Below are 12208 nucleotides of genomic sequence, written 5' to 3' on the forward strand. Positions count from 1 at the left end.
TGGAAACCAAGGCTGGCTCATTTGCAAAATGGAGATACTTACTCAATACTAAGAGTGGCTACTCTGCCAACATTCTTCTTTTCCCACCCTCCCAACTCTCATTCATTAGTATTTCTGGAGAATAAGGTGGTAAATATGCAAGACAGACGAGTTACACTCATGCTCTGTTAACATGAGTAAGCAAAAAAATCAACCATGATTTGATTTAAATTGTGTTCTTACCTGCCAAAACACATTCTTGAGTAAATTAAAGTCCACATCCAAAGCAGCCATAAATAAAATTAAAGGTGAAAAGTAGCAAAAAAGTGAAAAACTTGAGGTTCTTAGTAGAGGGTACACTAGTTTGTGCACCTAAATGAACAAAGGCAAACAAGAAAAGTTTATTATTATTTTTTTGTTTTGAACTACTAGAAATTAGGTAGCTGCAGATCAGTCAAAGTAGCTTTAAGAAACCCCAGTTTGAAACTAAGAAGAGGTGATCTACAAAGTCACTCCTTGAATCATGTAATAATTTCTAGATCTAACTGTGCAGATGAGTTATGTGTACGAATGGCTGTAAACTGGAAAAATGTGTGACTTTGGGCTACATGAACACTGTGGGTGATAAGTAACTGCTGTTTACAAACATGGGACATGTCCCTATCATTAGTCATCCCCAAAATGACTTTAGATAGTATACAATAAAGTGTTATTATTATTATTATTATTTTCCTGGGAGGCATGGCCATAGAGTAACAGGGATCGAATCAGGGACTTGGATCTCCCCCAAAACAACAAATAACTACAACTATAGACCTAAACGGAATTGACCAACTACAGCTGAAACACTGTGGTGCTCACAGTGCAGTTGGGGCAAGAAGGGGAATATGCTTGAAGCCGAACACGAGGAACTTAGTGCTCAGAGTGGCACTAAGTACCTTGACCAAAAGTTTTGATTTGAGTAACCATTTTGCTTATGTGATAAGTGTATTATGCAAGGTGGACCCCTGATGAGCCAACATTGCCCTGTGGATACGTTATCTATGTTTACAAGCTATGAGAACAGGATAGACACCATTATGCCTCTATATGCAGCAAGCAGTGAAGGCAGATCCCAGCGCCAGAGGAAAGAGAAGTGAGCTTACGACATCTCAATCGTTAATTCAGGGATTTTAGCCTTCTGAATTTCCGGGAAGGAAAAGAAAACACCAAAAAACGGAGCATTTGTGACCATAAGAAAGCCCAGCACCAACCCCTCCGTGGGAAATATGTAAACAAAGAAAAGCCTAGCGATTATAACAATAGCACCACCTGCTGGCCAGCAATAACCAGCACAATAAATGTGTCACCAGAAAAATAGAACTAAACAGCAACCCTGCCATAATCAGTCAGATAGAAATGAAACAGAGGGAGTAGGGCGGTAGGCTCGAAGCTCAAGGACCGGAGTAAGGATCCCGGTTCAAGCCCCCGGCTCCCCACCTGCAGGGGTGTCCCTTCACAAGCGGTGAAGCAGGTCTGCAGGTGTCTTTCTCTCCCCTCCTCTGTCTTCCCCTCCTCTCCCCATTTCTCTCTGCCCTATCCAGCAATGACGACATCAATAACAACAATAATAACTACAATAAAACAAGGGTGACAGAAGGGAATAAATATTAAAAAAGAAAAGAAATTAAACAGAGAGCCCAAGAAACTATAGATGTAGAAAGACTACCAGAGAAAGACTACAGAAGCTCATTATGACGACTCTCCAAGAATCCAAGCATAGTATGGAGAAACATACTCAAGAGTTGAAGGAATTCTTCTCTAAGGAATTAAGAAACACAAAAGAGGAGCTCAGAATGGAGTTCTGTAAGGAGCTAGAAAGTATGAAAAAGGAGTTAGAAAGTATGAAAAAGGAACTTCAATCAGAAGTCACTAAGAAGTTAGGAAGCATGAAAGGAAAACTTCAAATAACTGCAGGGAGTGAAAGAGAAGTATTTTTAAGTTATTGACTACATATATATATTCTCAAAGTACACAGGTATTTGTGACTCAGGTATTTGTTTAGGATTTTTAAATTCTTTAATGAGAAACATAACACAAAGATAATAATACAAATTGTGGTTAGGACATAAATCATAAAGGTTGGACACAGAAGAAAGGGAAACACAGAAACAGTGATCAAAATATGCAAATATAATTCCCTCCTACAATGCATTATATTTGACTCAATAGTTTAATCTCTGTTTCAGTTTCCTCATCTGGAAAACAATAGCACCTAGCTCTGTTGAGTTAGATCCTTTGTGAGGTGAACACATTAACCCAATAATTAACCGAAGAGTTAATAATAAATTAAGAAATGCAAAGCACTTAAAAGGAATCCTGGTGAGCAGTCTGGAGAACTCACAGAAGACTAGAAGTGGACCTACCCTATGACCCTGCAATTTCTCTCCTGAGCATATATCCCAAGGAACCCAATATACCCATCCAAAAAGATCTGTGTACACCTATGTTCATAGCAGCACAATTTGTAATAGCCAAAAGCCGGAAGCAACCCAGGTATCCAACAACAGATGAATGGATGAGAGAGTTGTGGTATATATACACAATGGAATACTACTCAGCTATTAAAAACAGTGAGTTCACCTTCTTCATCTCATCTTGGAGGGAGCTTGAAGGAATCATGTTAAGTGAGATAAGTCAGAAACAGAATGATAAATATGGGGTGATCTCACTCATATACACGAGTTGAAAAGACAAGATCAGAAGGGAAAACACTAAGCAGAACTTAAACTGGAGTTGGTGTATTGTACCAAAGTAAAAAAAAAAAAAAGTTCCACTCCTAGAACATGATGGCGGAGGAGGACCTAGTGGGGACTGAATTATTATGTGGAACACTGGGAAATGTTATGCATGTACAAACTATTGTATTTTATTGTCAACTACAAATCATTAATTCCCCAATAAAGAAAATTTTTCTTAAAAAAAAAAGGATCCTGGCACATAATAAATGTTGGAAAGAGTCATAGTAGGCATGGTACTATAATTTAAAAAAAGGCTTTTACAATGTCTATCAGATAGGTACAAGAACTGTTCTCTTTTTTGAAAAATACAAGAATTAGTATTAGGACAACTGGTCATTGATCAACTACTATGCATTTGAAATAAAGAGATAATACATTAATACATTTTTCTTGAATCTCCTATGTTATTTGACATGGTTTTTTTTTTTTTTTTTTTTTTCATTTAATCTGGCAAGGCAGAAAAGAACAGGTGAAAGGAACTGCTGCCTTTTATAACATAGTCTACACAAGAGTAAGGAAAAAGCCTGAGTATGTGGAAGAGGAGGAAACAAGAGCCAGATTCCAAAGTCAGATGATAAAGAAGCCAGGAACGGAACCAAATTGTGCTCTCTTTCAAGATAGCACTGTGTCGTCAGCTTCTCTATCTCATATCCCTTTACTGTATTATTATTATTTTTTCATTTTCAAAACTTTTAATGACAGCTGCACTTTTTTTTTCTTGCCTCCAGGGTCATCACTGGGGCTCGGTTTGGTTTCTGCATTGCAAATCCACTGTTCCTGGAGGCCTTTTTTTTTTTTTCTGTCATTGCTGTTGCTGTTGCTATTTGCTGCTGGATAGGAGAGAGAGAAATGGAGAGAGGAGGGGAAGACAGAGAAGAGGAGAGAAAGATAGACATCTGCAGACCTGTTCCACCTCTTGCAAAGCGAACCCCCTTGCAGGTGAGGAGCAGGGGTCCGAACTCAAATCCTTGAGCCAGTCCTTGTGCTTTGCACTATGTGCACTTAATCTGGTTAAGTGCACATAGTTACTGCCATGCCTTGTCAGATGTATTTTTTATCATTAGTCGTTATTTACATGAAAGAATTTCCATGCATCTAGGAGAGGGGATAGAAATAGGTCATATTTCAGGTTTTGGTTCTTTCACTCATTTTCTTATTTATCACAAGTACATTACCTCAAGCGTATGGAAGGCCACCTGTCCTATCACAAATCCCAACAGAGAAAGAATTGTCAAGACAATGACTTCGTGATTCCTTAAATAAAACTTCAGAAATCCTAGAAGAAATAGGTGTGTATACTTTAGCATACTGTTTAGTTTCAAGGCAATTTAATAGTTCTCTCTCTAGTTATATAACTGTCGACTCCTTCTATCTTACCAATAGAAACAAATCAATAGTCGTTACAATTGCTATATTATTATCATTATCATTACTATTATTTTAGTTGCAACCATGGGTATCAATGGAGCTCAGTACCTGCATGATGTATCCACCACTTCTGAGAGTCCCTACCTTCTTTCCTTCCTTTCTTCTTCTCTTCCTTCCTTCTTTCCTTCCTTCCTTCATTCATCCCTCTTTCTCTCTCTTTTGTAGATAAAAACAGACAGAAATTGAGAGGGAGGGGAGAGATAAAGATGAAGAGAGAGAGACCTGCAGCACTGCTTCACTGCTCATAAAACTTCCTTGCTGCTAGTGGGGACTAGGGCTTGAACCAGGGTCCTTGCACATAGTAATGTATAAGCTCTACTGGATGCACTACTGCTGGCCCCACAAATGTTGTTACACAAGTAATAAAGATACACATCATTAAGGGTCTCTCACAGGTGAGTGCACAAATACTGAAGTTCCAACAACCTGCCAAAGCTATCCAAAAGTCAAGGGGCATGGGTCTTATTGTGTACAGGGATATATTGAGAAATCATGAAAAACCACACTTCATGTCTAATGTTGTCCTTTCTGTTAATAATTACTCATCCTAAGCTATAACAGCACATCGTTTTCCTAAAAGTTAGAAGTATTGCTGAGGAGATACTGTAGGAGATACTACAAATAATAATACATCAGTATTCTCAGTATACATGTATTTTCTTGCCTTGTAATCCTCCACTATATTCAAGATTATTCTTTTCATTCTTTCCAGAGGTTAACATATAGGCTACAATGAAATAAATTGCTGCCTAGCATAACATTCCTTGACTTCCAGTTTCTATATGTCTTGTCAGATATTATTCAACCCACATCAGTGAATATTTATTGAACACTTCTCATGCATAAAGCCAGATACAGAAATGTTTCTCAAACAATATCTGCATTTCCTTTTTGGTGGAGCCCTTATATGTCTCTATGTAATCATAAAAGAATTAAGAGTTACTGAAATCCATAGCCACCAATAACTCCTAGCTGCAAAGGGGCTAAGGACATTAATAGTTTAGAGACCTCAGAGAAAGCAGTTTAATTCCCTGGTACAATTACAACAAAAGTGTCCCTCCACCCCAATCAGGGTTATTGCTGGGACTTTATGATGGTACAACAAATCCATCAGTCCCAGTGGCCATTTTTTCAGGTCAGATAGAAGTTGAGAAGGGAGGGGGATAGAGAGAGGAAAAGAGAAAGACAGACATTCATAGTCCTGCTTCACTGCCTGTGAAGCATCCCTTTTGCAGGTGGGGAGTGGAGTTTGAACTCGGGTCCTTGCGCATGGCAATGTGTGTGCTTAGCCAGGTGTGCCATGGCCCGGCACCAAACAGAAGTTCTTAATACTTGTTTGAATCAATGTAGTTTTCTTTATAGTTTTCCTACTTCCAGAAAGGGTTTTAGAGCAGTTGAAATTATTTCCCAACTGAGAAAAAAGTTTTAAATACTGATTTACATGTGATGAATGAGGATAGAGAGACCAGAACACTGCTCCTCTCTACCATGGGTCAGTGCTGCTAGGGACTGAATCCATGACATCTGGGGTCCAGGTTCATAGGTTTTGTGCTCGGATGGCCCTCACATAAAAAAAAAATTCAGGGCTAGATGAGTGTCTGAGCAAACTGTGGACTATATACACAATGGAATACTACTCAGCTATTAAAAACGGTGAGTTCAGGGGCCAGGTGGTGGCGCACCTGGTTGAGCACATGTTATAGTGTGTGAGGTCCCAGGTTCGAGTCCCTGGTCCCACCTGCAGGGGGAAAGCTTCATAAATGGTGAAGCAGAGCAGCAAGTGTCTCTCTGTCTCTCTCCCTCCCTATCTCCCCCTACCCTCTTGATTTCTGGCTGTCTCTATCCAATAAATAAATAAAAATAAAGATAATTAAAAATATTTTGCACAAGGACCAGTGTAAGGATCCTGGTTCGAGCCCCCGGCACCACACCTGTAGGGGAGTCACCTCACAAGCAGTGAAGCAGGTCCACAGGTGTCTTTCTCTTTCCCTCTCTGTCTTCCCCTCCTCATTTGATTTCTCTCTGTCCTATCCAACAACAATAAATCAATAATAACTACAACAATAAAACAAGACCAACAAAAAGGGGAATAAATAAATAAATAAATATTAAAACAAACAAAAACAGTGAGTTCACCTTCTTCACCTCATCTTGGGTGGAATTTGATGGAATCATGTTAAGTGAGATAAGGCTGAAACAGAACGATGAATATGGGATGATCTCACTCATAGACAGAAGTTGAAAAACAAGATCAAAAGAGAAAACACAAGCAGAACTTGGGCTGGAGTTGGTGAATTACACCAAAATAAAAAGACTCTGAGGTGGAGGGGAGGGCTCAGGTCCTGAAACATGATGGCAGAAGAGGACCTAGTGAGGGTTGAACTGTTATGTGGAAAGCTGGGAAATGTTATGCATGCACAAACTACTGTATTTTACTGTTGACTGTAGACCATTAATCCCCAATAAAGAAATGAAAAAAATTCAGGGCTAAGGAGATAGCACATTGATAAGGCACCAAATTCCATTCCCTTTTGCTCATCAAAAATCAATATATGAATCTTTAAAGCAAATTATTTTTGTTTTAAAACTTTAAAATTTAAAGGGAACAAGACAATTCTCTTAACCACAAGCTTTGAGATGTAGAACAAAGCACCTATTTGGTATGTCCTTTTATCTACCTGGTTATCATTCACTATGCTGGCTGAATGATTTTTCCCTTTACATATTTTTAAACAAGAACTTTTAAAATATTTTATTATTATCTTTATTTATTGGACAGAGACAGCCAGAAATCAAGAGGGAAGGGGGTGACAGAGAGGAAGAGAGACATAGAAACACCAGCAGCCCTGCTTCATCACTTGAAAAGCTTTCCCCCTGCAGGTGGGGACTAGGGACTCTACCTCAGGTCTTTGTGCATTGTAAAAAGTGCACTCAACCAGGTGCACCACCATCTGGTCCCTCAAGATTTATCTTTATGAGGGGAGATCGGAGCACTACTCAGTTCTGGCATAAGGCTGTGCTAGGGATTGAACTTTGTACTGCTGAGCCCTCAGGAATATAAGTCTTGTGCTCTAAGTCATTGGGCTCTTACCAACCAGCAATTTAATTCTTTCTTATTAAGGAATCATTCATGGGAGTTGGGCGGTAGCGCAGTGGGTTAAGCACATGTGGCACGAAGTGCAAGGACCAGCGTAAGGATACTGGTTCGAGCCCCCAACTCCCCACTGGCAGGGGAGTCGCTTCATAGGCAGTGAAGCAGGTCTGCAGGTGTCTATCTTTTTATCCCTCTCCTTGTCTTCCTCTCCTCTCTCCATTTCTCTCTGTCCTATCCAACAATGATGACATCAATAACAATAATAAGTACAACAATAAAAAAAACAAGGGCAACAAAAGGGAATAAATAAACAAATATTTTTTAAAAAGGAATCATTCATTATCTGTGAAGCCTTCCCTAAAACCCCACTAGAGTTTGGAGTAGTGGTGATATTTTTCTAAAGAAAAAAATCACACCCAGAGATGTAATAGAAGTAAAGTAACAAAATTGACATTAGCTATGCAAATGGTAAAGCCAGTATCTGCACTCTGTAGGCCTCCACTCACCTCCACTCCTCCCAGATTCAGGTCTGCATACACTGTCAACAGGCAGTGTAGAGCTTGTCCTTCTTGTCATCTGAGACCCTTAATCAAGCTTTCAGAGACACACCACTTACTCTACTATCATACTCTGTTTGCCTGTCTCCCTACTCGAGTGCTCCTTGAGGTTCAGAACTGTCTCATTTTCCTTATTCCAGTCACTTTATTGTGCTCAACCAATGTTGCTAAAGATAAGAATACACTTGAGACGCTATCTGTCATTAAAGCAAGCCAGACTGACAGTATTCACATACATCTTTTTATTTCATGAATCCCTTCCTTTGGAGCAAGTTGTATTTTCTACACTGAGGAAGGTGCCAAGAGTGGAGGAAAGATGAAACTCAAAGATAACCACTTACCTCCCAAAACAACCGTGGAACAGATGAGCAGTGGGAAGTGCCCAGTGGCCATGCTATAGTCCTCTGACCTTCCACAGAGTAAATCTGGTTTGTTAGTGTTCTGTAGCATCCAGAAAGATGTGTTCATATCTGCTTTTTCAGTTCTAACTTGATGGATCTATGTGTGGGTTTTTATCACCGCATTTACTACTACAAACTAGCCTGTGGTAATATACAAAAAGAAGAAATTGAGACCCACTAGAACCTGTTATGCTCTCAGTATTTCCAAGATTTCAGCAAGATTTTACCTGTTTCACTTCAGGCATGCACTAATAACTCCTGTTTCCTCTCTGACTCTGAGAATATTTTAAAGGAACATGAGCATCATTTTTGCTCCATGTTTCTTCCACATGTGTTTGGGGATGGGGTGATGCTGATGTTGCATTTACTAGTATTTGGTGTAGTTTGTGTTTGCCTTCCCTATTGATGGTCAGTTTACAAGGGCCAGGGATGAATATGACTTTTTCTTTAGACTGGGCTAGACTCTCCATACTTAAAGAACTGAGCACTTTGAAAACTTTCTTGGTGTGTGTGTGTGTGTGTGTGTGTGTGTGTGTGTGTGTGTGTGTGTGTGTGTGTGTGTAATCATTCTGGAATTCCCTTTGACTAACGCAAACCCCTTTCTCTATATGTATTTTTTTCTTTCTCTCCAGTCCCTTCAAATCCAAGATGGTGAGCAGAACATGGGAAATAAAGCACACCAAGTTGAGGGACACAAGCTGGGCGAAGGGAGGATTAACTCCCACACAAAGGTAAAGATTGAAGTGAGGGTTTGATCACATAGTGCTTTGAATAACTTGGGAGGAAATATCCCTTTTCCTGAAAATAGGGTCATGTCAATAGCATTTAGAGCTCATCTTTGGTTGTTTTGCACTTGTTTGGTCTATAAGTCACATGACTTTGGTGTGAGTCAGAATATCCTGGAAATGAGATTCTTTAAATCACTTCACCTGATCCTCAAGCCTTCAGGGCCCTGGCATCTTCAAGTCCTGCTGGTCCCACCTGTCATGACTCTCACCTCAGGTTCTTCCCCAAACTACCAAGACAAGCAATATCTTCTTCCAAAGCCAAGTGAGTTCAGAGTTGAAATCAAGAGGAAGGCTTTCAAAACTCACAAAGAACAATGTTCAGCAATGAGTCTGCTTGCCAGGGACAGTTCTACCAACTGCTAACACCCCAAAAGTCATTTGCATGCATCCTCCTCATTGGTTTCTTGCCAACCTAACTTTCTTTCTGATTGGCTATGTGCATAATCCCCTTCTTCTCAGTTCCCGGGAAGCTTGTATTTTTCATTGCTTAGTGTTTACTCCCACAACTGTTTTAACTGATTTTCTTTGCTCAACATGGAAACTGAAACAGTCCCTGACCATGCAGGCAGAAAATCCACCATTGTTCTTCTCTCTCTCTCTTTTTTTAGAAGGATTATTTCTATTAAAGGTGAACTTTGAGCCAAGCCCTTTTCCTCTTTTTAAAATTTGTATTATATTTATTTATGTATTTATTGGATAGGGACTTCCAGAAACTGAGAGGGAAGGGGGTGATGGGAGGGAAAGACAGACACCTGCAACACTGCTTCACCACTCACAAAGCTTTCCCCCTGCAGGTGGGGCCTGGGGGCTCGAACCTAGGTCCTTGAGCATTGTAACATGCACTCAACGAGGTGCGCCACCAACTGGATGGACCCCCTGTGTTTTTCTCTTCCTTCAGCCTTAACTATCTTCAACATTACCTAGGCTCCTGACTTTTTCACTCATCTTTCTCCATTTGCTCTCTTTCTGCCTCTCCTTCCTTGTCAAGGGGGAACTTCACACTGTTATTTTCTTCCTGAACTCCTATTTATTAGCTTTTGTTTCTTAATTTGAAGAAATAATGCCACTCATTCTTCATGGATGCCTGTCATGCCTCACTCTTTGTTTTTGCCTCAGATCTTATCGCTAAAAATGTATGAATAGGACTTGAATTATTGAGGCCCTAGAGGCCAGACTTGATCTAACACAGTCTCTCCCCCTCCCTCCTTTTTCTCCCTCTCCCCCTCTCTTCACAATACCTTGTGTCAAAAAATAAATACATCTTTAAAATGCAAATACATTATAATTTCAAACAAGCATTTATTTTCAACTTGTCATGCTCAAGGAAGATACTTTATGATGCAAGTTTACTGTCTCATTTCTATGCCACTCTGATCAAAACCCCTGCTCTAGGGCATCAAGAATGTCACAGCAGTGATGTTATTAATCTTCTTCATCACTTCCTATCAAGAAAGCTTTAATAAGTGAGAATCCCAATTCCTTAGACTAAAGTTTCAGTCAATAGCTCTGTTTGCTATCACCTCCACTAACACAAACACCACTGCCTGAAAACCATGCTTTACAACATTTTGCTGTCTGATGTCTGATATGGTTGTTTTAATTCACTAGACCTTTTTCTATCACAAGTCCCAATGGCCAAGCTTTTTTTTTTTTTTTTTTTTTTGCCTCCAGGGTTATCTCTGGGCTCAGTGCCTGCACTATGAATCTGCTGCTCCTGGAGCCATATTTTTTCCATTTTTGTTTTTGTCTTTTAAAATGTCTTATTTGCAGGTTGTCTCTCAAGAGCTCTATTCCTTCTGTTTTCCCATCTTGACCTACTAGTGTCCCCTTGGGCTCACCTGGGTCACCCAGACCCTACAGGCAAGGCTCACCAAGTTTCCTATGCCCAAATTCCCATTCCCCATGGCTTTTTAGAACATCACTAGTGCCTTCAGAAAGCCCAGGACAAAATTCAGAATCTTCTGTAGGTTACAAGTAGTTCAGAGTCAGAAATAGCACAGAAATAAAATAATGACATTTCTCTACAGAGCTTAAAAAAGAATAAACATGTGTTTCATCATTTTCTGATACAGTCAGTGGATCAGACAAAAGTAGATCTAGGAGTTAGGTGTAGAGAGTCTGACAAATATGTTTTCCCAACTCCATTTTCTGACAAGTGATGATCTGAGTGAAACAGACACAGAACGGAGGCTGATTAGTTTAGTCACAGCTCCCATTCCCCTATTCTCCTAACATAATGAATGGCTCATGAATGGGCATGGGAATCCTTACAGAACAAATCAGACAGCTCAGTGCATATGCTACATGCAGACAGAGCTACTGTCTGTCCACTACTTCTCAGACCAGCTAGAAACCAGCCTCCCAGTTACACTAAGAAAGGGCACTTTAAGTCTGAAAGGGTCACGAGGCACCACCTTAGCCATCTCTGAGGACTTAACAAATGAGCTCACAATTCCACCTGAGATTGTCTATTCTCTGAAGCTACTTTCTTGTCTTAGTTTGAGAATGTATTGTCCTCTACACAGACTAAGAATGAGAAAATTTTATTTTCAAACCTAGAAGTACAAGATAATTTATATTTAAGTTTTATTTACTTTTCAGTCCATATCTTCCTTCTCACATTTTAGTAGAAGTGGGAGAGGGGGTACTTGAACACTACTTGGAAAAATTCCTAGTGATATTATTGAGTCTATTCTTACTCAGCAGGTTTCCAAACTTAATAGGATCAAATAACAAGGGGGTCCCTTTTACCAGCTTCTAAAAACAGTGTCTTCTATTTCCTATTAACTCTTTTTAAAGAGGCCCTTAAAGAGTGTGTTAATCTCTAGACCCTTCCAGCTTTTGCCTACCATACAGTCCTAAAATAGGCAATGCCACAAATATTAGGGCTTATTGTATCAATTTCTCACTTCAAGGTCCCCAAGTTTGTATGTTAATATATTGCTGTGTAACAAACAGACACAAAACTCAGTAGTTTGAAACAACAATCATTTATTTAGCTGAAATCTACAATTTTGGCAGGACTCAACAGAGGCTTTTTGCTGTCCCACATAGCATCAGTCACTGGGCTGATTGGAGGACCCACTTCCAAAATGGGTCCTCATTGCACTCAGGCAACTCATGCAACTGACAAGTTAGAAAGACTGCTGGCTGGAGCTCAGACAGGTGTGTAGTCTGAGGT

At 39.8% G+C, this 12208-nt stretch overlaps 1 protein-coding gene across 4 annotated transcripts in view; it reads right to left on the reverse strand.

Moving 5' to 3' along the window:
• The window catches only part of SLC9C2 (solute carrier family 9 member C2 (putative)), a 70884-nt gene extending 61534 nt beyond the window's left edge, over nucleotides 1-9350 (reverse strand). For 2 of the 4 annotated variants that reach the window (XM_060197888.1, XM_060197889.1), the window contains exons 1-4: nucleotides 9169-9350; nucleotides 8180-8380; nucleotides 3935-4035; nucleotides 223-351 (exon numbers count right to left, since the gene is read on the reverse strand). In XM_060197888.1, the coding sequence (XP_060053871.1) occupies nucleotides 223-351; nucleotides 3935-4035; nucleotides 8180-8306 (357 nt within the window). In that variant the 5' untranslated portion in view covers nucleotides 8307-8380; nucleotides 9169-9350. The remainder of the gene's footprint in view (nucleotides 1-222; nucleotides 352-3934; nucleotides 4036-8179; nucleotides 8381-9168) is intronic. The other 2 variants (XM_060197887.1, XM_060197886.1) reach the window with 2 other exon arrangements.
• Between the last annotated feature and the right edge of the window lie 2858 nt (nucleotides 9351-12208).

Source organism: Erinaceus europaeus, chromosome 9, assembly GCF_950295315.1.
Source record: "Erinaceus europaeus chromosome 9, mEriEur2.1, whole genome shotgun sequence".
NCBI classification, from domain to species: Eukaryota; Metazoa; Chordata; class Mammalia; order Eulipotyphla; family Erinaceidae; genus Erinaceus; species Erinaceus europaeus.